Source organism: Pelophylax lessonae (genome assembly GCF_965119305.1).
Source record: "Pelophylax lessonae genome assembly, chromosome: 10".
NCBI classification, from domain to species: domain Eukaryota; kingdom Metazoa; phylum Chordata; class Amphibia; order Anura; family Ranidae; genus Pelophylax; species Pelophylax lessonae.
Window position 1 is genome coordinate 45,921,983 of NC_138777.1, and position 27,866 is coordinate 45,949,848.

A 27,866-nucleotide genomic window follows, 5' to 3' on the forward strand; every position below is an offset into this window, starting at 1 on the left:
CTGGCACTGACCTACATCAAACCTCAATCTAGCTAACTTTTTTGTTGTTTATTTACACACTTCCCAGCACAAAGACAGGTATGCATATATGCAGCCTCTCCGATGCAGACCCACTTCTGTGAGGCTGCATATCTGCGTACTGTCGGTAGGAAGCGGTTCTGCTTTTTGGCAGGACCAAGCTGTTAACCTTTTTGCAGAGTTCTCTTCATAAATGTTATATTAGAGGGTGTTCCCTATGGCTTTTCTTTATAGAGAAATTGCCAGTTTGCTGGCATAATGACAAAACTACATAATGTCACATGATAGTGTTGTTTTATTTTTGGTAATATCAGTGTGACAGCACAGAACCTTAAATAGAACCAGAAATATCACTGATTGGCCAGCTTGGCTTTAACATTATTCCTCCAGTCCGTTTCAGCTGGGAACATGTTACCATTGCAGCATTTAGCCATGTGACTAAAATCTGTTAGTAGAAAATGTACATATTACTGGGGAAAGTATACTCCTTCTCTGATTCAGTTTTATTTATAAAATGGTAAACCTATGACTTTGCCCTGGGGAACAATGATTCGGTAGTTAGGACTTTTTGCCTTACGGCATTGGGATTCCGTATTGAAAATCTGCTACAGACACTAGCCTATTTCCATAATTCAGGAAAACCTTATGGTTGGTTAATCGGTTCCGGATTATATTGGCTTTGTTTCCTACACTGGAGCTTGCAGACCCACAACCTCCTGTGCCCAAAGTGCAACACTCATCTGCTAAGGTTGCCTTTTTTCAAAGGAAGCATGTTGGTTTGTTGGTCCTAACCTAGCTTAGCATATTACGTACATAAAATGGTTTAGTACAATTTGTGCAGACGAAGAAGAGGCAAAAAAAAATGGCGTCAAACCAATACATTCTTTTGTTGTTTTTTGCCTTGCAACAATGTGTACTTAAAGCTGAACTCTGGGAATTAAACAAAATATATTCTTGCAGCCCACCCCTCAAAGCACTGCAAGGGTTAAATGCTTGTTTCGTCTATGGATGCAGAGATCAGGTTTATTAGTCTAAAACAGGGCTTAACAAACCCCAGGTGCCAGTTCACATTGGCGACTAGAATTAGCAGCCTGGCACCTGGGCTACACTGCGGCAGGTGTCCTCTCCCTATGCTAGACATCCCAAGTCTCCCGCGAGGTGTGGGAGTCTCCTGCATACGGGCTGCAGCTCCCTGACACCCACAAGTGTCATGCAATATCCTGGCTCCAGGCTGTCAGCTGTCAGAACGGAGCGTTCCGGCTCCATCCTGTCATTGGCGGAGTGATATCAAATGCACTCCACCTGTGAGAGGAGAAATACAGGAAGCATTGGCTCTGCTCTCTACTGCAGCTGCATGCTTCCTCCAGCACTGCTCCTCACACTCCGTTGATGTCTCTCAGAGGACCCAGCAGTACCCTCCAGCAGTAAGTCACTTGTACTAGGGATGCAGCTAGCCCCCAGCACATAACTTTTTAAATATCCCAGCATGTGCAGTGTTTCTGACTCCTACCACCATCACCACTTCAAATCACTGAAGTGGTCAAGGTGGTTAGAGTGTCCCTTTAATATCTCTCAGAAGAAGTAAACCTCTGTATACTAATTACATTTCATTTGATCGTCCTCTAGTTGTGCTAAATTGGTGGGGGGAGGGAGGGCGTGGAGTGTCACCTCCCTGAAATAAGTTTTTACATGTTGGGATGTCTGCCATGCAGCCCCGCCTGCGGGTGTGCAGACTAAGAAGCTACGTTGGCCGGTAATTTAGGCTGCGGCTTTGCGGCCTGCTGGAGCAAGACGCTTGGAGAACTGGCACCCTCTTGTGGTGGCTAGTGATGCAACAAGTAGTCACTGGCGGCGCTGAGGGTTTCCCCTGCCTGCTCTCACTGCCCGCCCATCTCTTTCCAAAGAGAAGAGGTTGAATGTGTTGAGGGCTTGATCTGGCGCCCTGTCCTTACCAGTGAGTGGACAGGGAGTGTGGGGCAGCTGGTTGGAACGGCCTCAGTTCCATTTGCAACCTCACAAAGATGGAAACAGTTTTTTATTATTATTTTTTGTTTTTCATTCTCTCCCTGTCATGCCACACAGCCAAAGGGCCCTTTCACATGGGCTGACGGATCAGGTCCGCCTGTCAGTTTTCAAGGTGCATCTGATCGGACCCTTCAGTCTCCTCTATGGAGCGGGGGATGTCTGCTGACAACCGCAACCATCCGATCCTGTCCTCTAAAAACAAATGGATGGTGGTCCTATTTTCCATCCTTCCGGCGGATCGAATCAGATGGCATTGGATGGAAATGGACAGGCAGTCCATTTCCATTCGATTGCCCCATAGAGAAGAGCAGGACTGTTAGTGTTCGCTCTTCATAGCAGAGCGCACAGGACCTGTCATCTGCCTGCTTAGCTGTGATTAGCGGAGAATCCCCGCTGAGCAAGCGGATTCCGCTTAGCGGAGGTGCCCGTATGAAAGGGGTCTAAGGTGGCATGAGTTACTGGATCACTGGATCTCCTATTGACCCGGCCTTGCTGCAATGTCCTTCCCTAGTGAGCCACTACCCATCACACCATCAAGCCAAGTACATAAGGGCCGAATGTAAGGCAACATCAGCTGGTTCAATAAAAACTGTCCGCCATTCGGACAGTGTGTATGGCAGGCGGTCCGACAGAACCCGGCCATTTGGCATGCCCAAAAAAAAACTGGCTTCTGTCGAAGGGGCATGACTGAAAAAGGTCTGCCGATCAGCATCCAATCAGTGCCCTCAGCTAACCCGTATGTTCTGGAAGGAGGGTGGTCCCCCTGTTAGAACACAATAGCTCAGCGGCGGAGATCGCTGTACTAACATCAGATCATTGGTACAGGATCTCCTCCCTAGCTCTTTCATTTTTGTTTTTTTGTTCAGCCCGCTGAAAGTGTGTACCAAGCTTAACCCTATTCCTTGGGTGAACAGGATTCAGCACTGTTCTCTTCTGCACAAAGTATCAGGCTGTGAGCAATCTCCCAGTGTTATCGGTTACAATGCAGGGCTCTAAATCCTGCATTATATGTGGCTGAGGCGAGCTTGCAATCGCACCGCAGAGTGACTTGAGACGGCAGTGCCCTACTGGTTGCATGAAAGGAAGGAGCCAGCGAGGATCAGGAATAGGCTTAATATTACACCTTATCCCTGCACCTATAGGGGTTTATTTACCAAAGCCGGAGAGTGCAAAATCAAGCTCACTTCTGCATAGACACCAATCCGCTTCTAACCTCTGCTTGTGCAATTGGGGTTTGGCAAAAAAACATGGAAGCGGATTTATTTCTATGCAGAAGTGAGCGTGATTTTGCACTCCCCAGCTTTAGTAAATCCCATAGACTAAATGAGCATTTTATTCTTGCAATGGGGGGCAGGCAGGTTTTGCTTGCTTCCTGGAGTTAAGCTTTGAACTTGAGATGACCATTTCTATTAATGGAGGACAAAAAAGCACAGTTACAATGGAGGGAAGATTGCCCCCTTTGACTGAGCCACCTATAGGCAATGGCAAACTGTGCTTAATGGCAGATCTGGCCTTGCCCAGGCACATGTCTTGTAGGACTGTGTTAGGGACATTAATGTGTGTAATGATGTTTGGGGGGTAGATACTGATGCAAAAGACTGCCTTTTCACTGTGTAAAGTACTGTGAAAAAAGTTATTCCTAAATAAATAAAGGAAATCACAATTTATCATGTAGAGTAAATCAAAACTTTGACAAAGTAATTTCCTTCTAGCCGGATACTGGAAATATTCTTTCATGAACTTCTAAAAAAAAAAAAGAAATAGCGGTTACAGTAAAATACAGAGATAAACATCCTCCATTGTTTCCTGTGTTAAACTTGCGGTGAACTCTTTTGCCACTAGAAGTCCTGGCAACGCCTAAGGGGATGGGCAATAAGAAATTTAAGGCGAATCTATTGCATTTATCCAGTCGGTATTGATATTGCTGCATTTTGTAAACTAAAGAAATAATATTTTTTCTCATTTTTGCAGAGCCTTTTGTATGTTCAGGAACATATTTTATAATGCACACCCTGACCTGTCCTATAACAATCACTAGGAAGTTTTTCCTTGCAGCGAGCTATTCTAGTTCTGAGCAAGGCAGCATAGCACAAATAAACTTGCTGTCCTTTTCACATGTTGCGCTTTGCTTTGCTTCAAAAATTATATCCCATGTTGCTTTCTTGGTGCTTCAGTGCATCTCTAAAGCCTCCGTAGAAGTATATGGCAAATCTCCCTAGCGGCACCTGCAGCTTTTGATAGACTTTTATTCAACTTTAGTTTTTTTTTTCGTTTTGGAGTTATTGCAGGTAATAAGATATCCCAGGATGCACTGGAAAGCCAGAGTAAACCAGAATTATTGAACGAAGTAAGCATTCAATATAGTCTAATTGACCTGTTCTGATGATTAACCAGTAGCAGTGCCTCACTATATTCCTTCATTCTTCATTTAAGTATCTCCCACTTAAATTGAAGGCAGCTCTATATAAGACACACAGCTAGGGGAAGCCGCCTTACTCCTTACATTCTTTAAACCAGAAAGGCGCCATCCGCAGTCACTTCTGGTTCATATAAATATATTTTGGGAGGGTCTGGTGCAGATGTCAGATCTGGGTTGCAGTGTGAAGCAGCAGGAAGGTGAGCGGGGTCTGTACCAGAGCAGAGCAATGAACAGATGGTATGCAACAAGGGAACGCGATAGCAGAAACTAAGCAGAGACCGGAGGGAGAGGACTGAGTGGCAGAGGATCAGCAGAGCTGGGGGACTGTAGCAGGAGAAACTAGCAATGTCCCAATGTCCCAGAGGATCAGCAGAATTGGGGGACTCTAGCAGGAGAAACTAGCAATGTCCCAGAGGATCAGCAGAGCTGGGGGACTGTAGCAGGAGAAACTAGCAATGTCCCATTTGGTGCCCAGACTGAGGGCATTCGAGTGGGAGGTGAGTGGGGACCAGAGAGAGAGAAGAGGATCAGCAAAGCTGCGGGTTCCTACTGAGGGTGGGATCAGCAAAGCTGGGGATTACCACTGAGCAGAGCATCAGCAGAGCTGGGGGTTACTACTGAGTGGGGTATCGGCAGAGCTGAGAGTACTACTGAGCTAGGGATCTGCTAAATAAGGATACCAATAAGCTGGGTATATGCTGAACAGGGGTACTATTGAGCTCAGGATCTGCTGAGTGGGAATACTACTTAACTGGGGTTCTGCTGAGTGGAGGGTACTACTGAGCCGGGATTCTCCTGCTGGGCCCCTTCAAAACAAATAGGAAATCAACAAACACACACACGGGGCATTTGCCAAGCTAAATCTTCAAAAAAGCATCATTGAAGCGTCATCAAAGCATCAAAAACGCATCACAAAAGCATGTTGAAGCTATAGACACTTTAATGTGTGTTTGAAAGCGAACCAAGTGTATATGAGCCCTAAAGACATGCTTACTGTAGCACAAGGGATCAATTTCACTGGAAACGGTATAACCTAATTTCTGTGTTTTTGATGCAGAAAAAAAAAAGCACTACATGTGCTGTGAACGGGCCCAAAGACTCCAAACTCAGGCTTCCTGCATTCAGGTTTATGCATTCAGGAGCCCAATGCAGCTGTATGCATGCTCCACTTTACGCAGATATTGGCACATGCAGAAAACACACAGGAAGGCGCAAACTTGTCGTGCATTACCACCATTTCAGGGGACAAACCTCCTCCTCCTTTAGATCTCTACCATATGGTTGAAGTTAGCCCTTCAACAATATGATCCAAGGATGGGATACACCACCTACGGCTGAAGTATTTGTTGCATGTCTGCTGTTTTTGAACTCCATTCACACTTGTGTGACTTGTCATGCGACTTTATATATTTTAAAGATGACATGCAGATGACAATTTATTTTAAACCTGCTTTTTATAGTCTCCAAAATCTGTGCTGATCAGACCACAGTTGGGAAGGAGGTTTCTCAGTACTTATGTGTTTCCGTTACAGGAGTGGTCTCCAGAGACACAAAGGCCAATCAGCAAGAAGGAGCGTACCAGTAAAAATGTAGAAGAGGTGACCCTCACTGGCATTGTGCCAGCTAAGGATGGAGTTTCTGCCGGGACCCCCACCCAGCAGCTGAACAGAGGGTAAGAGGTGATTCATATTATTCCTCATTTCATCTGAGAATAAATATAAAGATATATCAGCAGGGGGTTCAGAATAACAACTGAAGTAGGGTAAGGTAAGTATAACATTTTAGGGGGTTAAATTATCTTTAGACAAAAGGTTAAAGCGGTAGTATACTCCGCTTTTTAATTTTTACCTACAGGTAAGCCTATAATAAGGCTTACCTGTAGGTAAAATTTAATATCTCCTAAATCTGCACGGTTTAGGAGATATTCACCCTGCATGCAGCCGCTGACACCAGCGCTCGCATGGGCTCTGAAGGTCCGGCGTATCTTGCCGGACCTTCAGAGCTCTTTGCCGGCTCCTTGCCAGAAAGTGAACTCCCGCGCGTAAGGCCGTCTTTAATGCAGGGCAAAAGGGGAAGCTGCCCAGGGCCCAGTCATTGTTGTGATGCCCAAAGCAGTTGCCCCTTGAGCCCTCACTGCCCAAAAATAGTTGATTCAAGAGGGCACAAGAAATCAATATTAAAGATGGCCCTGCCTGCGCGTCATCGCTGCTCCGGCCACTCACAGCGCCGGAGCCGCCAAACCCGGAAGAGACGCAGAAGGAACATGACAGCTCCCTTAGCGGTGTCCGGGCGACCGTGTGGGGGCTTCGTTCTAAGGTAAGTATTTCATAATGTGCTAGTATGCGATGCACAGGGGATACAACCGCTTTAAAGCCAGAACCTTTTTTTTCTGTTTTTTTTTTTTCATTTTGGATAGAGTAAGGGAGGGTTATAAACTCTGCCAGTGTCCCCATTGGGTAGATTTCCTTTCACTTCCTGTTCCATAGTCAAATGGGGAAATCCTTCCCAAAGTGAAGGAATCCCTAATTTCACCAGAACTAGTGTTCCCATTGGAGTATTTGCTCTGTTCGCCTTATGGTGACGACCCAAAATTTGCTCTTAACACCGAAAAGGGAAAAAAATCCCAAACGGGACAAAAAAGATACGTTTCCCTAACGGTGACACGGACTGCAATTAAAACTCTATCCTAAAATAATAAAATAAAAAATTTGCCTTTCGTCGCACTTTAGAGCGGACCCTATGAGAACATTTCTAAATAAACAATTGAAGTGCATATATGTGATTTTTTTTTTTTTTTAAAGGATTTGTATTTCTGTTCCATTTTTGGTATTGATACACCTCTGCCAGACAGCACAGGCATAAGGGTGACACCCTTTTCTCCAAAAATAGTGTACTGTCACTTTCCTGCCTGCTGATTGGACAGTGAAGGAGCAGTAACCCTGATAAGTCAGAAACTCGGCTCTCTCTACCTGTTCACAAATTCCTGCCATCCCATGTGCATTGCAGCAGAACCCAGCTGACTGTTCTGTTCCTCCCATACCCGGAGTGCGTGCTGCTGTGTAAGGAAAGGCAGGACTATTAAGACAGATTCATGTAATTCATATAATATTGTTTTATATAAAAATGTATCGCTTTAAAGTAATTTAACATCCTGCTCGAGTTCAGATTAAGCATTGGATAGAAAAAGGTAGGGTTATATCCACTTTTTTTTTTAATCACCATCTGTGTACCATTGCAGAGATTTCCCTTTGCTTCCTGTCACATAGCCAAACAGGAAGTAGGAAGAGATTTTTCAGCAGGGCGGTCATACAGATTTCTATCGGTAGATCTTTTGTACAACCACAGTGCCCATGCATAGATTGAAATCCGTCCGTCTCTGCTGAACCAGCCTAATTTTGATCCATCCATGGTCAGCTTGAGTTACCCTTTAGGGTTAAATAATGTTTAAAGTGGAATTCCAGCCTAATACTAACTAGCCTTAAAAGTATCCTATTCCCCTATTGCCTATTTTTAGCCTGGGCCAGTCACGTAATCATAACTACTGGGTTATATTGCCTCCTCCAAGGAGTAGGACTAGGCAGAACAAAAAACACCTGGCTATGCCCATGGGCCGTCCCCAGCTGGTATTTACCCCCCTCTCTGCTCTAGGTAATCAGTTTAATCTTTCTAGTCAGAAGGAAGGACCTAGGCTCCCTGCTGGGATCTCTGGTCATAGCAATTTTTTCTCCTTTTTTTCATCTTTTTTGTTTTTTTTTTTCCTCTTAGGAGATCTACAATCAACTGCCGGGCTGGGGATAGGCTGGATAATCTAGATCCAATGGTCCCCTTAGCCTAGCAAGCGAGCGCATGCAGACCACAGCTACACGCTAGGTTGGCTGTGACATAGCCTCACGGACAGAGCCCGCAAGTTAAAGGTCTCACAGGGTCACATACAACCGGATGCTGGTCTGAGTCGCAGCAGTCCTTTGGCCGACCGCTCCCCTACTTTGATGGCGAGGAGTTCCGTCTGGAGCGTTACCTGCTTTTGCCTGTTTTTGGGGTGGACACGGATAACCTCCAGGGACGGTCGGACCTGCCTGCAGGTTCCCTCCTCCCATTCTAAAATCCCTCAGTGAGCTTGGCTTTCCCCCCTGTCCTGACCTGGAGTCTGGTGGCGGTCTCGGGGCAGAGAATGCAGCGGATACCCCTGGAGTCTCCCACCGTTATCCCCCTTTGTAAGGGTCCTGGGATAGTGTGTCCTGCCCTGGTAGTTCATTCTCTACTGGTTGCAGTGTGGGTGTTGTGAAGGGGGGGTCCTAAACGTATGCCCGGTCTGTGGCAGTTCAGTACCTTCGGGGGGGGTGGCCCTGGAGTGGGAGCAGCATTGCGGAGGGCGCAGGGAGGATTCTGGCAGTATGCTTCAGCATCCCGAGCTTCCGCCAGCCGTGTTGGAGAAGTCCGATGACGTCATGACTGACATTTTCCCTTGGTTTAGCTGGTCTCCGGTCGGCGGCTATGTTTGTGTAGCCCAATGTCACGATGGCCATTTTCTCTTAGACCTGGAGACAACCGAAGCCTTGTGGGGATGCTGGAGCTCCTCCTCTTCCTCCTCCTTCCCCTCTTCCTGTGCCTAGGACATATGAAAAGGGATGGCGTCCATGGTGTTGATGGGTCTGAATTTTTTCGGCGTGAAGGACAGACCTTCAGCATGAAGGTCTGTCCTCATCCATTATTGGGGTAGGGGGACATCTTCGATGGTTTCCGGCCTCATGGACCTACTTCATGAGCATCAGAGGTCCGCAAAATTTTTCCTTTGGGGGTACCCAGGAAGTGGGATAAAGTTTGTCCTTTTTGGGTTTTTTAGATCCTGAGTCACCTTGTGCGGATTTATTTCCTGCAAAGGTCCATACTACCCAAGATCCCCTCTATCCCTGTTCAGGGAATGGATTTACCTAGGTCTGATTCTAATTCTGACCAGGGTGGTCCTTCCTCTGGACAAACTTCAAGAACCACAGGCTGTGATTCACCAGATGCTGTCACACAGACAGTATACAGAGTGCGCGGTTCAGGAATGCATGGTACAGAGTGCGCGGTTCAGGAATGCATGGTACAGAGTGCGCGGTTCAGGAATGCATGGTACAGAGTGCGCAGTTCAGGAATGCATGGTACAGAGTGCGCGGTTCAGGAATGCATGGTACAGAGTGCGCGGTTCAGGAATGCATGGTACAGAGTGCGCGGTTCAGGAATGCATGGTACAGAGTGCGCTGTTCAGGAATGCATGGTACAGAGTGCGCTGTTCAGGAATGCATGGTACAGAGTGCGCGGGTCAGGAATGCATGGTACAGAGTGCGCGGGTCAGGAATGCATGGTACAGAGTGCGCGGGTCAGGAATGCATTGTACAGAGTGCACAGTTCAGGAATTTGTTAAACTGCAAAGACACCAATGAATTAAACATTGCACACTTACATTCTAAAATCTTGATTAGCAACATACAGGAGCCGAGGGAAGAATGCAGGCATCAGATAGTAAATAGAGCAGCGTAGCGCAAGACATTCAGCAGTATAAACCTCTATTCATCACAGCCAGGGATTGGTGGACAAGCCAGCGGGGCATACGGCCGCAATAGGAGTGAGTGTGAGTCCATGAGTGGAGCTGTCAAATTGAAGCTCTGATGTCGGAAAGGGCGTGGTGAAAGTGCAGGGCTCCGCCCCTTTGTCCCCTGCATAGACAAAAGAATTAGCATTTATACATTGGTGGGCGGGGAAGAAGGTGGCAGGGGGCCGGACCAACTACTGCATGTGCACCCACAGCTCTGTATAATCAACCTGAATCGTACAGAGCTGTGGGTGCACGTTCAGTAGTTGGTCCCTCCCCTACAATCTTATTCCACACCCACCAATGTGTACACGCTGGCTGTTTTCTCTATAGACGGAATAAAGGGTGCGGAGCCCCGCATATCGGCCCTGCCCTTCCCGACAGAGTTTCAATTTGACAGCTCCACTCATGGACTCACACGCTGTACGCCCCGCTGGCTTGGGACTGTTGGGACTCAAAGTATGCTACTCCACAAGTGATGGACAATGGAGAGGGATGGAAACAGAGGGGCGGCAATCGCCGCCCCCCACTGATGTGCGTTCTAGGCCGGCGCCTACCTTGCCTATAGGCAGCGCCGGCCCTGGGTGTCAGTGACGCAGGTTTGCAAGGTGGCCACCTGATTGCCAGTGCACTCTTTCACAAAGGTTTATAAAGTGGATGTGTTGGCATCTGTGAACGATGCTTTTGCTCGCAAGGTTTTGCAGCCTGCTGTTGAGAGGGCCTGATCCTCTTTGAGGGTGTGTTGTTTTTTTCAGGTGGGCTCCAGTTGTTTTCGTTGAGCTCCTGTTGGCTACTGGTAAACCTTGGGAATTTTTTTTGCTGTTCCCACCCCTCATGTTTAACACTTCTTTGGGACATCCCAACGGTTATGGAGATCAGAAGCTGTGTCCGTCAATGAACGAAAGCGAAAATGGTATTTTTGACTTACCATAATATCCATTTCTCTGATGTTCATTGACGGACACATCACCCACCGCTCTGTGGAGTTGTGATTTTTATGACACTGGTTGTAACTAAACTGGGTGCCTATATACCCCCTGGGACTGCCCATGGACGTAGCCAGAATTTTTTTCTGCCTAGTGTCCTACTCCTGTAGGGGGCAGCATAACCCAACAGTTATGGAGATCGGAAGCTGTGTCCGTCAATGAACATCATAGAATTGGATTTTACGGTGAAAATCCAATTTTTTTTTTACTCTCTGACTTTGACGGACACAGCATCCACCCTCTTTGGAGTTTTGATACTTCTAATACTGCTTGCTACTAAATTGATTAGCTGGAGCAGAGGGGGGGGGTTATATACCAGCTGAGGATGGCCCATTGGCGTAGCCAGGTGTTTTTGTTCTGCCTAGTGCTACTCCTGGAGGAGGCAATATAACCCAGTAGTTATGATTTATGAGAGTACTGTGTCTGTCGGTCAACCCAGAGAAACAGATTTTATGGTGAGTAAAAAATCCCATTTTCTGAATCTTGTGGTTGCAGCAAAGAAAATTGCTCCTTCTATGGTCGGCCCTAAATGTCATCAGCACCTCTGAACATTGTTGTGACCACAAACTTCTACATCTCAACTGCCTTCAGTTTTAGGGAGTATGACAGAACTTTGTATGGAAAGTAGAGCATAATCTTAAGTTTTCAAAGTATTCAAATTCCTTTATCATAGAGAAAACCCAGGGCAGCACCTACCATCCTCGTCTGCTTTAGAGAGAATAATTTTTTACATGTCCAGAGCTGCACTAAAAAAAGACGTAGGTGTGACCTAAAATAAATTTGAATATTAAGGACCACTGGACTTAAAGCGGTTCCAAAAGTGATTAAGAGATTGAAGTTTTAGAATCCGTTCACATTTTGTTTGACGTCCTCCTCTCAGGTTTTCCTACGGAGATGAAGACCAGGATTTCTATGCCACCTTAACGGAGACCCAACACTCAGAGTTAGTACAGCTCTCATGTAGAGCCAATCAAGGCCACGGAGGCCTTGTCTAAACTCTTTTTCTCCCCATTAACATGGAATTTCTTTAGCTAATAACGGTGATGGGTTTCGAGAACCTCTTCCTTTCTAATTGGATAAAGAAATAAGTTTTCTAATAAAAAACGCCTCCTTCTAATTTCTTCACTTGTATCTTTCTTATTGGTGTTGGTGGTCATAAGTACAGTTGGGAAGCACATGGTGATCAGATGAACTCGTATTCTGTTTCTTGAATGTTCATCAGGCCTGTTAATTGATAACTATTAAACCCTAATTGGTTGTTCTGTATTATTTCACTTTGCACATCAACGCAGCTCTTCACACAATATTGTAGCTACAGCTCTTTATGCCTTCCTAAATAAGCCTGTACAGATCTCATTAGGTATACAATTTTTTTTTTTATTTCATTATGTTTGAAGCTAAATTTGTGTTTGGTCAGCTGACCTCAGTAAGCTACAGGCTCTTTCAGTAGGGCGGTGTGAAGAGCAAGCGAAGAGGCAAAGTGCATTAACCTGCCGACTGATTGATAAAGTTACTGTACTTTACCATCTGATATTTGACTTGTAAACTTGTTTTGAAGGATCTGTCCATCCAAAACTGATGTGTTTATTATCAGTAGAGGCTAGTAAGCTGATTCTCCGCCCAGGTTGTTCTTTGTGCTGTATATTCCAATTGGTGAATGTTTCCTGCTGAAATCCTGGACTCTGTTCCTGTCCTGTCCATCTGGGAGTTTTGAGTGTTCCTGCCTACCTTTGTGTGTTCAAGTTCCTCCTTTTCCATTCTCTGTAATCAAAAAAATAAACCCACACGCTGAACGTTACATAAACCGAAACATGGTTGTTTGAGCTGTTTTGGACTTTAGCACTATGTACGGTATCTCACAAAAGTGAGTACACCCATCACATTTTTGTAAATATTTTATTACGTATTTTTATGTGACAACCCTGAAGAAATAACACTTTGCTACAATGTAAAGTAGTGAGAGTACAGCTTGTATAACAGTGTAAATTTGCTGTCCCCTCAAAATAAATCAACACACAGCCATTAATGTCTAAACTGCTGGCAAAAAAAGTGAGTACACTCCTACGTTAAATGTCCAAATTGGGCCCAAAGTGTCAATATTTTGTGTGGCCACTATTATTTTCCAGCACGGTCTAAACCCTCTTGGGCATTGAGTACACCAGAGCTTCACAGGTTGCCACTGGAGTCCTCGTCCACTCCTCCATGACGACATCACAGAGCTGGTGGATGTTAGAGACCTTGCGCTCCTCCACCTTCCGTTTGAGGATGCCCCACAGATGCTCAATAGGGTTTAGGACTGGAGACACTTGGCCAGTCCATCACCTTTACCCTCAAGTTTCTTTAGCAGTGGCAGTGGTTGTCTTGGAGGTGTGTTTGGGGTCGGTATCATGTGGGAATACTGCCTTGCAGCCCAGTCTCCGAAGGGAGGGGATCATGCTCTGCTTCAGTATGTCACAGTACATGTTGGCATTCATGGTTCCCTCAATAAAATGTAGCCCCCCAGTGCCGGCAGCACTCATGCAGCCCCAGACCATGACACTCCCACCACCATGCTTGACTGTAGGCAAGACACACTTGTCTTTGTACTCCTCACTTGGTTGCCGCCACACACGCTTGACACCATCTAAACCAAATAAGTTTATCTTGGTCTCATCAGACCAAAGGACATGGTTCCAGTAATCCATACTGCTTGTCTTCAGCAAACTGTTTGCGGGCTTTCTTTTGCATCATCTTTAGAAGTCTTCCTTCTGGGACAACAGCCATTCAGACCAATTTGATGTGTGTGCGGCATATGGTCTGAGCACTGACAGGCTGACCCCCTCCCCCCTTCAACCTCTGCAGCAATGCTGGCAGCACTCATATGTCTATTTCTCAAAGACAACTTCTGGATATGACGCTGAGCATGTTCACTCAACTCCTTTGGTCGACCATTGCGAGGCCTGTTCTGAGTGGAACCTGTCTTGTTAAACCGCTGTATGGTCTTGGCCACCGTACTGCAGCTCAGTATCAGGGTCTTGGCAATCTTCTTATAGCCTAGGCCATCTTTATGTAGAGCAACAATTTATTTTTTTCAGATCCTCAGAGTTCTTTGCCATGGGGTGCCATGTTGAACTTCCAGTGACCAGTAGGAGAGTGAGAGCGATATCATCAAATTTTAACACACCTGCTCTCCATTCACACCTGAGACCTTGTAACGCTAATGAGTCACATGACTTCGGGGAGGGAAAATTGCTAATTGGGCCCAATTTGGACATTTTCACTAAGGGGTGTACTCACTGCCCAAGAGGGTTTAGACCGTGCTGGAAAATAATAGTGGCCACACAAAATATTGACACTTTGGGCCCAATTTGGACATTTAACGTAGGGGTGTACTCACTTTTGTTGCCAGCAGTTTAGACATCAATGGCTGTGTGTTGAGTTATTTTAAGGGGGCAGAAAATTTACACTGTTATACAAGCTGTACAGTCACTACTTTACATTGTAGCAAAGTGTCATTTCTTAAGTGTTGTCACATGAAAAAATATAATACATTTTTTTTTTAAAAACATGGGGTGTACTCTTGTGAGATACTGAATGTCAGGTATATTAATAAAGGAGGACCTGTATAATGTCCTCCTTTCTTTTTGTAGGTTGCTCGTTTTGCAATGCCTACGTTTAAGTTCTGAAATAAGAGACATATCTGTATGTTACTTTTTAGATATTGAGCAGAATACATTTTTGCCCAAATTTACAAAGAAATTCGATTTTTTATTATTTTATTAAGTAGGTTTTATAGCAAAATAAAAAAATAATATATATTTTTTTCTCAATATTTTCAGTCTTTTTTTGTTTTTTTTTTTATATTGCAAAGAATAGAAAAACCCAGTGGTGATCAAATGGCACCAAAAGAAAGCTCTATTTGTGTTTTAAAAAAAAAAAAGACATAAATTTTGTGTATAGCGTTCCATGACTGCGCAATTGCCAGTTAGTCCTGGTTCATATTTGTGCGATGCGGGAACGCTGCGAATATGCAGCGTGGTCCCGCATTACATCCGCACCTCTGGCAGTTCACACTGCCATATGCGATACGCAGGGGGTGTCAATTAAAAGTTAACGGCACCCCCAGTTGCGATCGCATATCGCAGTGCGATGTGCAAGTTCGCATAGAATCGGATGGCACTAGTGTGAACCACCATGCGATCTGATTCTGCTGCGGATAAAAAAAAAAGCCTTATGTGCGAGTTTAGTGCGGATGCGGTGCGAATTCAGCCGTACAAACTGTATGGCTGAAATTTGCACCGCACATGAGATCGCATGTAATTTAGGAGCAGTGCGCTCTCCGCGATCGCACTAATGTGAACCGGGGCTTAAAGTAGTGCAGTGCTAAATAACAAAAAAAGGCCTGGTCATGAAGGGGGCAAAATTTTTCCATAGCTTAAGTGGTTCAGGAACACTTTTTTTATTTTTTATTGTACTGCTCAAATAGTGTAATAAACAATTTTAAAATCTAAAAATGAAATCCACCTGGAGGAACTGTTCATAATGGCTTCAGCAGGTGTGCAAACTTGGAGATTCAAGTGCAGAGATCTCACCAATAAAGTCCCCAAGTTTAATGGTTAAACTCCCCAGCATCTATCAAAATCTGAAATATCTGTTTTTGGGTGGACTGAACCTTTAATTTCTCATTTAATGTCCCTAACTTTTGGAATGTTATTGCTCTTAGAAGCTGTATTAACCTGTGTATTTTTGCAGTGGTGCAAAGGACGATACGTCTGAGTGGTCGGAAGATGAAAGCCCCAGAAAGTCCCTGGACAGTAATGGTCGGGAGGCGTCACAGGTAGAGGGCGTGCGTGTGCGGGCTCTGTATGATTACACTGGACAGGAAGCTGACGAGCTGAGCTTTATGGCAGGTACAGAGCACTAACCTTCCCTTAACAACCCTTCCTCATTCCTCTCCACAGGCACGCCTCCCCCACCCTTTCCTCCTCTCCCATACCTCCATCCCCTGGTCAGGCCATAGTGCATGAATCTGACAACAGGCAGAGCATGCAGACTGGCACTTGTGCATGAATCATCCTTTGTGCTACCCCCTCCCCCCCTCATCACCCACCAACGCACCATTAACGTAACACTAATTCCAGTGTGAACAAGGTCATGCCACGGAGAAATGCTTCAGAAAGGCCTTTGTTTAGCGTGGATGAACAAAGGCTACTTGTATGGATGTGTGGGTAGAGTTCTGGGGACTGACTCCCCAATATCAGCACCGCGTAAGTTCTTTCCACAAATCTTGCACTAAAACTCTGATTTCTGCAGCTTAAATCATGCAGATATTTGCTTAGCAACTGGCAGTATTAATCCACCAGAGCACAGAAGTATAGAGACTGTATGAATTTGAAAGTTGCTGCAAATGGACATAAGGTATCTAGAGGAAAAATGTGGCCATGGGACTTTTTAGAGTTGCACCAAAAAAATTAATACAACACTACATAAAATTCTACATTTTCTATTTCATATTCAAGTTAAAAATGTATACAATGAACACTACATATGTCATAGTATAAAAAAAATTGACACACATATGAACGATGTATTTTCCACGTATAAGCAAACTTGAGATAAACGGGTAGGTAAATGTTGGACTATACCTCAACGCATTTTGTGAAGCAATGTTCACTTCTTCAGGAAATAATCAAATCCAGTATATCTGTGGAGAGACCATGTCAAAAAAATAATACAAGAACTACATATGTATCCATGCAAAAACGTCAGCGGATTTACATCACAATATCCTCTCCCTAAGATGAATATTATAGACTTACATACCATCATAGGAATCTAGGGAACAACAGGAACCAGAGGACTGTTCACAAAATGGGCAATGATGCAGAGGGGCGCCAAAGGACACACCTGGTCTGGCAACTGAAGGTAAGGTGGATCAACCAGCCAGGGTGCACAGGGGGACCCAGGATAACAGGTAAAGGGCTGTGTAAGAACCTACAAAGTAGAGGTGCAATCTAAGTAACTAAAAAGGGACCAATAGTACAGTGGGGGAAATAATTATTTGATGCCATGCAAATTTTGTAAGTTTACCCACTTAAAAAGATATGAAGGGTCTATCATTTTTATCACAGGTGTATTTTAAATGATCGAGACAGAATATCAACCAAAAATCCAGAAAAAAATACTATACAAATGTTATAAATTGAGTTGCAGTTCAGTGAGTAAAATAAGTATTTGATCCCCAAGCAAAATATGACTTAGTACTTGGTGGAGAAACCCTTGTTGGCAAGCACAGAAGTAGGACATTTCTTGTAGTTGGTTACCAGGTTTGCACACATCTCAGGAGGGACTTTGATCCACTCTTCTTTACAGATTGTCTCTAAATCCTTAGAGGTTGTAAACCTCTGAGTATTGTTTGTACCTATAGGTAAGCCGATAACAAGGCTTATTTTATAGGTACTGTAAATATCTCCTAAACTTGCACCATTTAGGAGATATTTACATTGCATGCAGCCGATGACTTCATCAGCGCATGCGCTTCTGAACTAACGGCGACCCGTGGCATTTCTAGCCCTGTGCCGTGATCTGCGGCTCCTGCACGCATGCGCGGTAGTGACGCCATGCGGCTCCGGCCAGTTGCACAGCCAGATTCCGCAGACCCGGAAGGAAGACTAGTGAAGATGGCTGCGGCTTCCCGCAGGGACGATGTGGGCTTCATTTGCAGGTTAGTGTCACATAATGTGCTAGTATGCGTTGCATACTAGCACGTTATGCGTTTATTTTGCAGTTAACCAAAAGTTTTTTTCCCCAGGCTTTACTTCCTCTTTAAGGTTTCAGCTCCCTCCATTCATTTTCTATATGATTAGGGTCTGGAGACTGGCTAGGCCACTCAAAGACCTTAATGTGCTGCTTCTTGCGTCATTGTCATGCTGGAAGACCCATGCGCGACCCATCTTTTGTGCTCTGGCTGAGGGAAGACGGTTCTCATCCAAGATTATACAATACATGGTCCCATCCATTGGCCCCTCAATGCAAAAAAATCGGCCTGTACCTTTATTAGAGAAACAGCCCCAAAGCATAATGTTCCACCTCCGTGCCTGACTGTAGGGATGGTGTTCTTGGGGTCATAGTCAGCATTTTTCTTCCTCCAAACATGACGAGTCAAGTGAACTTCAGACGAGCCTGTACATGTCAAAACAAGCAAATGGCCACTGACCCCACTTATACCTGGCGTTTGCAGGCAAGGAGCACCTGAAAGGCCATTGCATGTAAAACAAAACTAAAGAAAATTCCCAGCTCAACTCACCAGCCTGCTAAAAAACAAATTACCTGTTAGACAGGCTAGGAATTTTCTTTGGTTTTGTTTCATATGCATTTCCCTTCCAAGAGGTTTATTTGGTTTGTAGCGGGCTGGCTGGCGATTTGAGCTCGGAATTTTCTTTGGTTTGTTTTACATGCGTTGGCCTTCCATGTGTTCCTTGCTGCGAAGACCAGTTGTTTGTACTAATGAAATACTGGTGAGGGACACCTTTGCCACCAATGTGCTATATGCTGAGTGTCCAGTGCGCCCCTGTGCATCAAGTGAACTGTAATGTGAAAAAATATGAATAAAACAGTCCTTAATCGTGATCCAAAATAAGGTGCTCAAGTGCTGGAGTTTATACAAGGTGCTTCAAAGTGATAGGTGACCCCTCTCGGTTCCCCACTCACCAAATCGCCAGAATTTTTAAGCCTTGAGTTTATATTGCACATTAGCCCTCTTTGCCAGGATCTTAGAGATGTTTCGCCATATAACCTTTAGATGAGGATAGGTTGGGATCCACTTCCATATCCGCCATTAAAATAAAGAAAGGCCATACATGGTGAAGTATGTTTAAACTAATTTAATCGCTTCTTGAGCAAAAAACATACTTACAAACAGAAAATCATAAAAGCGCATGAACAAAATGCCTCGTGTAGGCAGCGCTTAGCGTGCGTTCCACGACCAGGAAGTGCCTGACCGGAAGTGACGTTCCGTCTCGTCCGTAACCGGAAATTACGTCAACGCGTTTCGCCGTCCACTGCATTTTCAAAGACCTATTAGACAGGTTGTTTTGGTTGGTAGCGGGCCTGTACATGTGCCTTATTGAGAGGGGGGACCTTGCAGGTGCTACAGGATTTCAATCCATGGCGGCGTTTGTTACCAATGGTTTGTTTGGTGATTGTGGTCCCAACTACCTTAAAATCATTCACAAGCTCCTCCCATGTAGCTCTTGGCAGAATCCCTCACTTTTTTTTCATGATCATCTTTAACCCATGAAGCAAAATCTTGCATGAAGCTCCAGACCGAGGGCAATTGATGGTTTATTTGTATTTCTTTAATTTCCAAATAATTGCTCCAACAGTTGTCTCCTTCTTACTAAGCTTCTTGCTTATAGTCTTGTAGCCCATTCCATCCTTGTGCAGGCCTACAGTCTTGTTCATAACGTCCTTTGACAGCTCTTTGGTCTTGCCCATGATGGTGAGGTTTGAATGGAAGAAAGATTCTGTGGACAGGTGTCTTTTATACACATAATGAGTTGTCTTTAGGAGCACCTTCTTAAATTGTCAGGACTAATCTGTGTACCACATGAGCACATACTTTAGCCAGTCTGTGGGAGCCAGAATTTTTGGTTGGGAGGGGATCAAATACTTATTTTACTCACTGAACTACAACTCAATTTATATTTGCATCATGTGTTTTTTCTTGATTTTTGGTTGATATTCTGTCTCTCTCATTTAAAATACACCTATGATAAACGATAGACCATTTCTTTATAAGTGGGCAAACGTATCCAAGATGGTCCCCATGTGAAAGAAAAACAATGTGTGTAAGTGTCAAAATGAAAAAGAAAAAAAGGAGTAAAAAAAGGAAAAAAAAACACCACGCAAAGGATTAAAGTCTTGTATCAGTCAGGGTAGTACAGAAAGAAGTAAATTATAACAATCGAGACCGATCAATATAAAAGCCCAAAGAGTCTAAACATTACCTGTAGTACAGGTAGTAATTGAGAAGTGACATCCAAGTAGCATGTCCGTAGTAGGGCTGCCACCTCATCCCTTTTAAACCTGAACACACATTAATTACACAATTTCTGAGGCTAATTTAATCCAGATAAGGCACTAAGTGAGTTTAATTGTCGCTTTAATCAGCCACAGAACTTGTCTAATATGCGTTTGGTTTTAAAGGGATGAGGTGGTAACTCTAGTCAGTGGCCCAAAAGAAAATCTTGTCTGGGATTATATGAATTTGAAAGCTGCAAATGCACACAAGGATTTTGTGTTTTTCTTAGGAGTAATACTCCACTCAAATGTATTTCTCTGTTGTAATAAGGCAGAAAGAATTCTCAACATAAGTGCTTCTTTCTCGAAAAGGGGGATGAATCTCCATCAACTTTGCTATGGTGCTTGTAGAATTCAGGCTAGATGTCAAGGGCAAAGCCAATCAATGGAGGTCATGGGCCCCGAAGTGGTGTAACAAGCTCTGAAAACTGTGCTGGAAGCATCTACTGATTTTCAGTGACTGACATGCCTTTGTACCAGAGCTGGGGGATGCAGAGTTGATAATTAACTGAATTGCACAGCAAATGTATATATGATCTTTGAAAATATTCTGGGTGACCGACCAGATTGACAGTTCCTCCGTGACTCGCCAAACATCCGAGGTTAGGGGTTATTCCTGTTTTTTTAAGCAATGCAAGAATTTGGTTAACGCTGTTGCAGTGATCACCACGCCGTGCTGTGGATTACCCCTAACCTTGATGAACAAGGGAAATCTCAAGATTCTTCTGCCTCTGCTCCCCATTTTTTAAAGATGGTCACTGCCGACATGCCTTTTAAAGGAGCTCTCTTGTAAATGGCCTTCCTACACCTGAGTTTACTGGAAAGTCAGCTCTTGGAGTAATTTTAGCACATTGTTGGCTTTTAATTGGTCTACACTTGCAGCCAGTTAGAAGCATATTACATAGTCCCACTACTTCCCGGGAGAGAGAGCCACCCAGTAAGCTCTGCAGTTTAAAGAAAAAAAAAAATGTTAAGGGCAGTCCTGAGCAAATTTGCAGCCCCAGGGCCACACCCGGCCCTTTGACTATCCACTTGTCAGCATGCCTCTCAGAGGAAGCTGACTGGCTCAGAGAGGCATGCTGACAAATGTCCATGCGACGAGCTACATGAACTGCAAGGAGAGAGCCTGAGGAGCTGTTCGGTATAGCAAGGACAGCCTGATGCCCAGTTCTGCTACCCGGCCAAGTTCTTCCTGTGTTTGCCCTGCACTGTGCAAACCTCTGGAGCTGTGCATCTGTTCTTCACTCCAGGTCAGGATCTGCAGAAATCCCCTCTTTACTGATCTCAGGATCTCTCCTTCCAGTTCTTTTCAGAGAGCATTTGACAGGCAGGGAGAAGGTGTTCTATCACTGCCTCACCACCTGAATTAACCCTATAATGTCGCACAAGCATGCTGCAGTCTCGTGTATTGCACACAGTTGCGGCACGACCCTATTCCACTCAATGGGTGAGTTTAACCAGCAGTGCCACAACTCTAGAGCCCAAGTAAAAATGGCATGAAGCAAAGCATTGTGGTCACGGCATGTGAACTGCCCCATCCAGCTGGTATTTTACAGTGAGTGTGGGCATCCATGGGGCTGTAAAACTGCGATTGAGCCGTCCGTTTTTACCACCCATATGAAAGAGACCTATTTCATGAGTCTGTTCCAATTATTCCTAGTGCCAGGTGTTTGTTTTCTATGTTTACGTATTTATGGACCTTCCCAGGTCAGAAATTTATATTGAGCAGAATTGGGCCTGGCCCTCCACAACAGTCCCAGTTTCTCATGTGGCCCCTTGGGAAAATTGATTGCCCACCCCTGGTTCAGAGAAACATTACTTTGGTAGTCATAATAGTTGAGTGGTCTTAAAAAATATTTTCTCAATGTAGTCATTGGGTTTGTACATGCAAGGGAAATCTTACTCGGTCATTCTCTTTTTTTTTTTTTTTTGGTTCCTCGTGGGAAGGGGAAATGGGTGGAAACTCAGCTACAGCAAGAAAAACAACTGAACAACTCTGGGCTGGGTAAACAGTTACACATGCATGCAATGGGGCCTTCTGCACTGCAGGGGTTAAATGCTTCAGAAGGCTGGTTGCACATAGAAAAAAGCTTGGAGGAGTAAGGAAGAAGGTCATTATTTCACCTGAATCCTACCTCTCTAGACAGAACATGCATTTAACCCTTGTATTGTGGAGGGGGGCCCACTGCAAGATTAACAGTTTCTCCTGCTCAGTGTTCAGCTTTAGTGGATTGATTGGGCTCTGACATTTATTCTTCCATTGCCTTGTTACAATAGTTAAATTAAACAATGCAAAGAACATCTTTTAATTCCATCTTGGTAAGATTGTTATTACTTTCAAATCAGATGAAGCATGCATTATCCCAAAGTAACTACAGTGGGACAGTCTTATTTACAAGGTGCTGATAAATCTTTCCTCTAAATAATTACAGCTGTTTTATAAAGGAACATATTAATTAACAGGTAAGTGAATTTATCTGAATGGAGTACTCCATATTCCCATCGCACATGTTCCTGGAGAAAGCTCTAGCGTTTTGGGTGCTGGAGCAACCCCAATCTGTAGACTGGATCAGAAAGCTGCAATAAGGAGATTTGCCAGCACACCGAGGATCGGGTATCATCAGGTAAAGTGCAAACGTTTTTTTAATAAAGCATGATCACATCACAAAAAGTTAGTGTAATCTAGTGTGCTTGCTTTTTGTGATGTGATAATGCTTCAATGAAAAAAATGATTTGACTGTACCTGATGATCCGTGGTGTGCTGGCAAATATCCTTTTTATTTTATCTTTATAGAGACACAAAAGAAGTTAAAAAATACTTAAAGTCCACAAAACTATTTAAATGCTAAAATTCTGAAAACAGATTTTTCTGTTTCATTCGACGGACACAGCGCTCCATGAATCATAACTAGTGCGTTATTTTGCCTCCTCCAGGAGTAGGACTAGGCTGAACAAAAAACACCTGGCTAAGCCCATGGGCCGTCCTCAGCTGGTATATAACCCTCCTCTCTGCTCTAGGTAATCAGTTTTATTCTGTCTGTCTCATAGTCCCAGTGTAGGAGACCCCTAGGTGCATGCCCTGCTGTTTGCAGTGTGGGTATAGTGCGGGGAGGTCCCAGAGACCAAGGCAGAGTGCTCAGAAGAGTCTTCCCTAAACGTGTGTCCTACCTTCGGAGGGGGGGTTACTGAGGGATAGCGGTTAGTCTGGATCAGTGATCCCTACTATGGTGAAGGCGAGGAAGTCGTCTTCCAGCAAGATATACCATCGTACGTGGAAAGCATACATTTCTTGGTGTGTGTCAAATGGCGCTCATCCTCGATCCTTTTCTGTGGCTCTGATCTTAACCTTTCTTCAACAGGGCATTGCTCAAGGCCAGGTGTCTGCCCTGGCAATCTTCTTTCAGCGACCCCTAGCCATGCACTCTTTAGTTCGTACCTTCATTCAAGGGGTTCGACACGTGGCCCCACCTGTACGGTCTCTTTTGCTGCCGTGGGATTTACATTTAGTGCTTTCGGTTCTCCAGAAACCTCCATTTGAGAATATTCGGGAGATTCCCTTGCCTATGTTATTCCAGAAGGTGACATTGTTTGTGGCTATTACGTCGGCCCACAGGGTATCGGAATTGGCGGCATTATTAAAGTGGTTCTTCGTCCCTGTCCATCATTCCTGCCCAAAGTTGTCTGACTTCCATTTGAATGAGGACATTGTGTGGCCTTCCTTTTGTCCCAAAGCCGGCTCACCCCAAGGAATTTTTCTTGCATACCTGGGATGTGGTTTGTGCGATTTAGGTGTATCTGAAATCTCTTTTTGTGGGTATGGACGGACTAAGAAAAGTGCTGGCCGCTCCTTCAGCTACCATTTCCAGATGGATCAGACAGTTGGTAACTTGGGCCTATTCCATTAAAGGTCAGGTTCCACCTTTCCCTTTTCACAGCGCATTCTACTTGGGCGCTGAGTGCTTCTTGGGCCTTCCTTCATCAGGCTGGTCGTCTGTGCATACCTTCACAAAAGGTAGATACTTTGGCATCTGTGGATGCTTCTTTTGGCTGCTGTTTAAGAGGGGCTGTTCCCTCCTGAGGGGTGTTTTTTTTTCTTTTTTAAACCTTTATTGTTCAGACGGGGCTCCTGTGACCTGGTTAAGGCTTCTGTGTCCTGGTTAAGGGCTCTTATGTTTAGCCTTGGGTTTTTACCCAACCCTTATTTTCCTTTTGGCAATGCTTTTGGACGTTCCACTAGTTATGATTTATGGAGCGCTGTGTCCGTCGATGAACGAAAGAAAATGGGATTTTTGTACTTACCGTAAAATCCATTACTCTGAGTTCCGACGGACACAGCACCCACTCCTCTATGGAGTTCTGATACTTCTAATACTGCTTGCTACTAAACGGATTACCTAGAGCAGAGAGGGGGGTTATATACCAGCTGAAAACCGGCCCATGGGCGTAGCCAGGTGTTTTTCGTTCTGACCAGTCCTACTCCTGGAGGAGGTGATATAACCCACTAGGTATGGTTTATGGAGTACTGTGTCTGTTGATGAACAAAAGATAAATGGATTTTACGGTATGTTCAAAAATCCCAATATTGTTAGGTAGATGCAAACATTTTGAAACCCCAAAGAGCTATTACTTTATTGGAGACTCTGGTAGTAGAATTCATTTTGGTCCAAGGAGGTCTTGGATTCCAGGTGTGCCCTCCACATTACCTCTATTCAGAATTAGTGGACTCCTGGGTTCACCGAGGTTGCTTAGATGACTAACCTAGAAACTTGTAGGCACGATAAGGTCCCTTTTACATTTACCACATTTTTAGCCTAGGCACATTGGTGGACCAAATTACTTTCCTTATATGCAAACTTGTGCTTTGCTTTAAGTCCTCTATCCCTAGTGGTATATACCTGATATTTTTGAGTAGAAAGGACTCGCCCCATATGGCAGCTTTGAGCCAAACCCCGACAGGTTTTAATTATTGGGACCAAGTGAAGAAACCACTAAAAGCAGAATATAAGCCCAGATTTAATTTTGTATCACAAAAATCCAATGTGTTTTGGGGGTTCAAAATGTTCTCCCTTTCAACACCAAGTACTATTGAGTGAAGCAAATACTGGACTGATAAAATTGTAGGGACCCCGAGTTCGTCTAATTGGCATCTGAAGTGATCATACTAATTAATCTTTAGGTTGTTGTAAAGGCTGAAGGTTTTTTACCTTCATGCATTCTATGCCCGCTTGGGTTCCCCCACAGCAAGCAGCTTGCTCTGGGGGCAAAAGAGGGGCCAGGGGTGCTGGCGGAGAACCCGAGAAGAGGATCGGGCTGTTCTGTGCAAAACCACTGCACAGAGCAGGTTAGAATACCATGTTTGTTGTTGGTATCATTTTTTTTTTATTTGCCTTTTTAATATCACTTTCAGGCGCGTGTACTGGACTGATAAAACTGGGGAGATCCTCTGTTTGCCTAATCAACATTTTGAAAGATCATACTAATTAATCCTCAGGATCCCTCTAATTTGATCAGTTCAGTACATACTTTGTTGAACAGTACTAAGCTCTGATGAATGTTGAAGGTTTGTATAATTTCAGTGAACACTGCTTCTAAGTCCCAGGTTGAGATTGACATGCTTCCTTGTACATTCATCAAAAAGTCTGCACATTTCCAGCTAGTATGCTGGCCTTGTGTCAAACCCAGACTCCCTTTCACAATCTTACAATATATGTAGCATCATTGGGTTTAATCCCGCTTTAGTGCAGTTGCTGCTGTGTCCTAAAGGCTTGACTTTACCCTGCATTGTTTCTTGTTTCGCTCTTTAGGGGAAGAGCTCGTAAAACTAGGCTCAGAAGATGAACAGGGCTGGTGCCGAGGACGCCTCCTCTCTGGGAAAATCGGACTTTATCCGGCGAACTACGTGGAGGATGTTGTGTCCTGAGACTTGACCAAGCCTTGCATTTCCGTTAAGCTGTGTGCGTGTGTGCCCTGAGTAGTCGTGAGGACTGGGGCAAACTTATGAACATTGGATCCTAATATTGAATCCATTGCTGCTTTTACCATTTTATTTTAGACATGCAGTTATTTCTTTTCTTTTTTTTTTTTTCTTAATAAAACAACCCAGAAGATATATAATCTGGATGTCCTCAGCAGCATTATAAGAAATAAAGGGAAAGTTTACCCAAAACTGAAATTTTAGTTATGGAAGAATGCTGGAGGAGTGACTCGGTCTCTGTCTCTGTAGAATTCACTCAAGCAGCGAGATCGCTCTACTTGAGTTCCCAGCTTTGCCTCCCTGCCATGGTTGAAGAGAAGCCTCAATTTTGCAACCAACTTCTTCAAATAGATAATGGATAGTATAGCTAGATTACAAAGACTCCCTTTGTTACATAGTGGCTGGCGGCAATGCTCTCAGCAAAGGATATAAACGAGTGGGGACTAAACCCACCTGTATCTACCAAAAACTAAAAGATCCAGTTTTGGGTGAATTGACACTTTAAAGTGATTCATGGGTGTAAATACTAAAGCTTTTGGATATGGAGGATGTTGAGAACATTGTTGAGAAATTTACAAAAGTGTAAAGATCATTCAGAATGCCGTTACAATTGGTGTGTCTTCAACATGCCATCCTCTTAAGGTTGTGACCTGTAATAATGTATTGTAATTATCGGATATGTAAACGCCAAATGGATAAAGCCCACAGGTGCCAGCCTTTTTGCCCCTCATGCAAGGGATTAAGCTGTAATGCCCTAGCTGTCAAAGTTTGCGCAGTTAGCGAACAACTTTATGAACAAATGGAAAACTTTAAAGGCCAAATCCAAAGTCGGATTTCAATTTTGTACAGCTGCTGGCACACAAATATATTGGCTTCATATACTGTATCTTGGGGACTCCAGTTTAAAGTTATCCCATCTAGAAATCCAAATCACAGTCAAAAAAGCAGCTATTGCAAAGCCAAAAGTCACAGAATAAGACATAGAATAAAGACCTAACTAGGGAATCCAAGAGAGCTGACAACTCTTTTTTTTATGACCTCATTGGACACAAACTTTGGTTAACTTCCTCAATGGACACTACAATAAACTATTGGACAATTCCACCTACTGGTGCCCACCCAAAATCGAAATCCATTTTGGTTGGTGTTGGCCTTTAAATTTTCCACAGCAAACACCTTGTAGTCTGTTACGAAGGATTTTTAGTTAGTGTACTATTGCCTTGGTTGCTGGCAGGATTGGAATTACATTTACAACGCATCTCCAGTCTCTGGTAGCCAGTGGATATAAAGGATTCCCAAATAGTTTTTGTTTTTAGGATTTTTTTTCCTGATATAAGTTTGGGATGATGATCCGAGTTTTTTACTTAGTAAATGTTGAGATTGGATGATTTATTCTAAATACTGTTAGTGAAGAATAACTCTTCCGAGTGTGTTTTCTCGCTCGGTCAGTGGTCAGGTATTTGTCTTTTGATGACCCCCAAAATTCAGGAAGCCAATGAGATTAGCATGAGGCTTTAAAAGCACTTTTTGCGCTGGTGAGACACGCGAGTAGGAAGGTTCAATATTGTGCCATCGCATCATGCAAGTGACCTTATTGTGAAAAATGTATTTTGTATTTAAATAATAATAAAAACCATATTGTTTTTATCCACAGTTTTAATTTTGCTTTTGTGTCTCTGGGATACTGCGTGAATGGTTTAAATGTGAAAGATTTTGGGAAACTTTTTCTTTAAAGAGGCTAATATGGCCCAAAGTTTGTGGACTTTTGACCATCACACCTACATGAGCTTGTTGTCCATTGAATTCCAA

The 27,866-nt window shown here is 44.1% G+C and overlaps 1 protein-coding gene across 7 annotated transcripts in view; it reads left to right on the forward strand.

Annotated features, from left to right (window-relative positions):
• Positions 1-27,072, forward strand: part of PACSIN3 (protein kinase C and casein kinase substrate in neurons 3) — a 140,245-nt gene extending 113,173 nt beyond the window's left edge. For 4 of the 7 annotated variants that reach the window (XM_082271134.1, XM_082271135.1, XM_082271133.1 and 1 more), the window contains 4 exons: positions 5,995-6,134; positions 11,904-11,966; positions 15,755-15,912; positions 25,888-27,072. In XM_082271134.1, coding sequence (XP_082127260.1) covers positions 5,995-6,134; positions 11,904-11,966; positions 15,755-15,912; positions 25,888-26,003 — 477 coding nt within the window. In that variant the 3' untranslated portion in view covers positions 26,004-27,072. The remainder of the gene's footprint in view (positions 1-5,994; positions 6,135-11,903; positions 11,967-15,754; positions 15,913-25,887) is intronic. The other 3 variants (XM_082271138.1, XM_082271137.1, XM_082271139.1) reach the window with 3 other exon arrangements.
• The last annotated feature ends 794 nt before the right edge of the window (positions 27,073-27,866 follow it).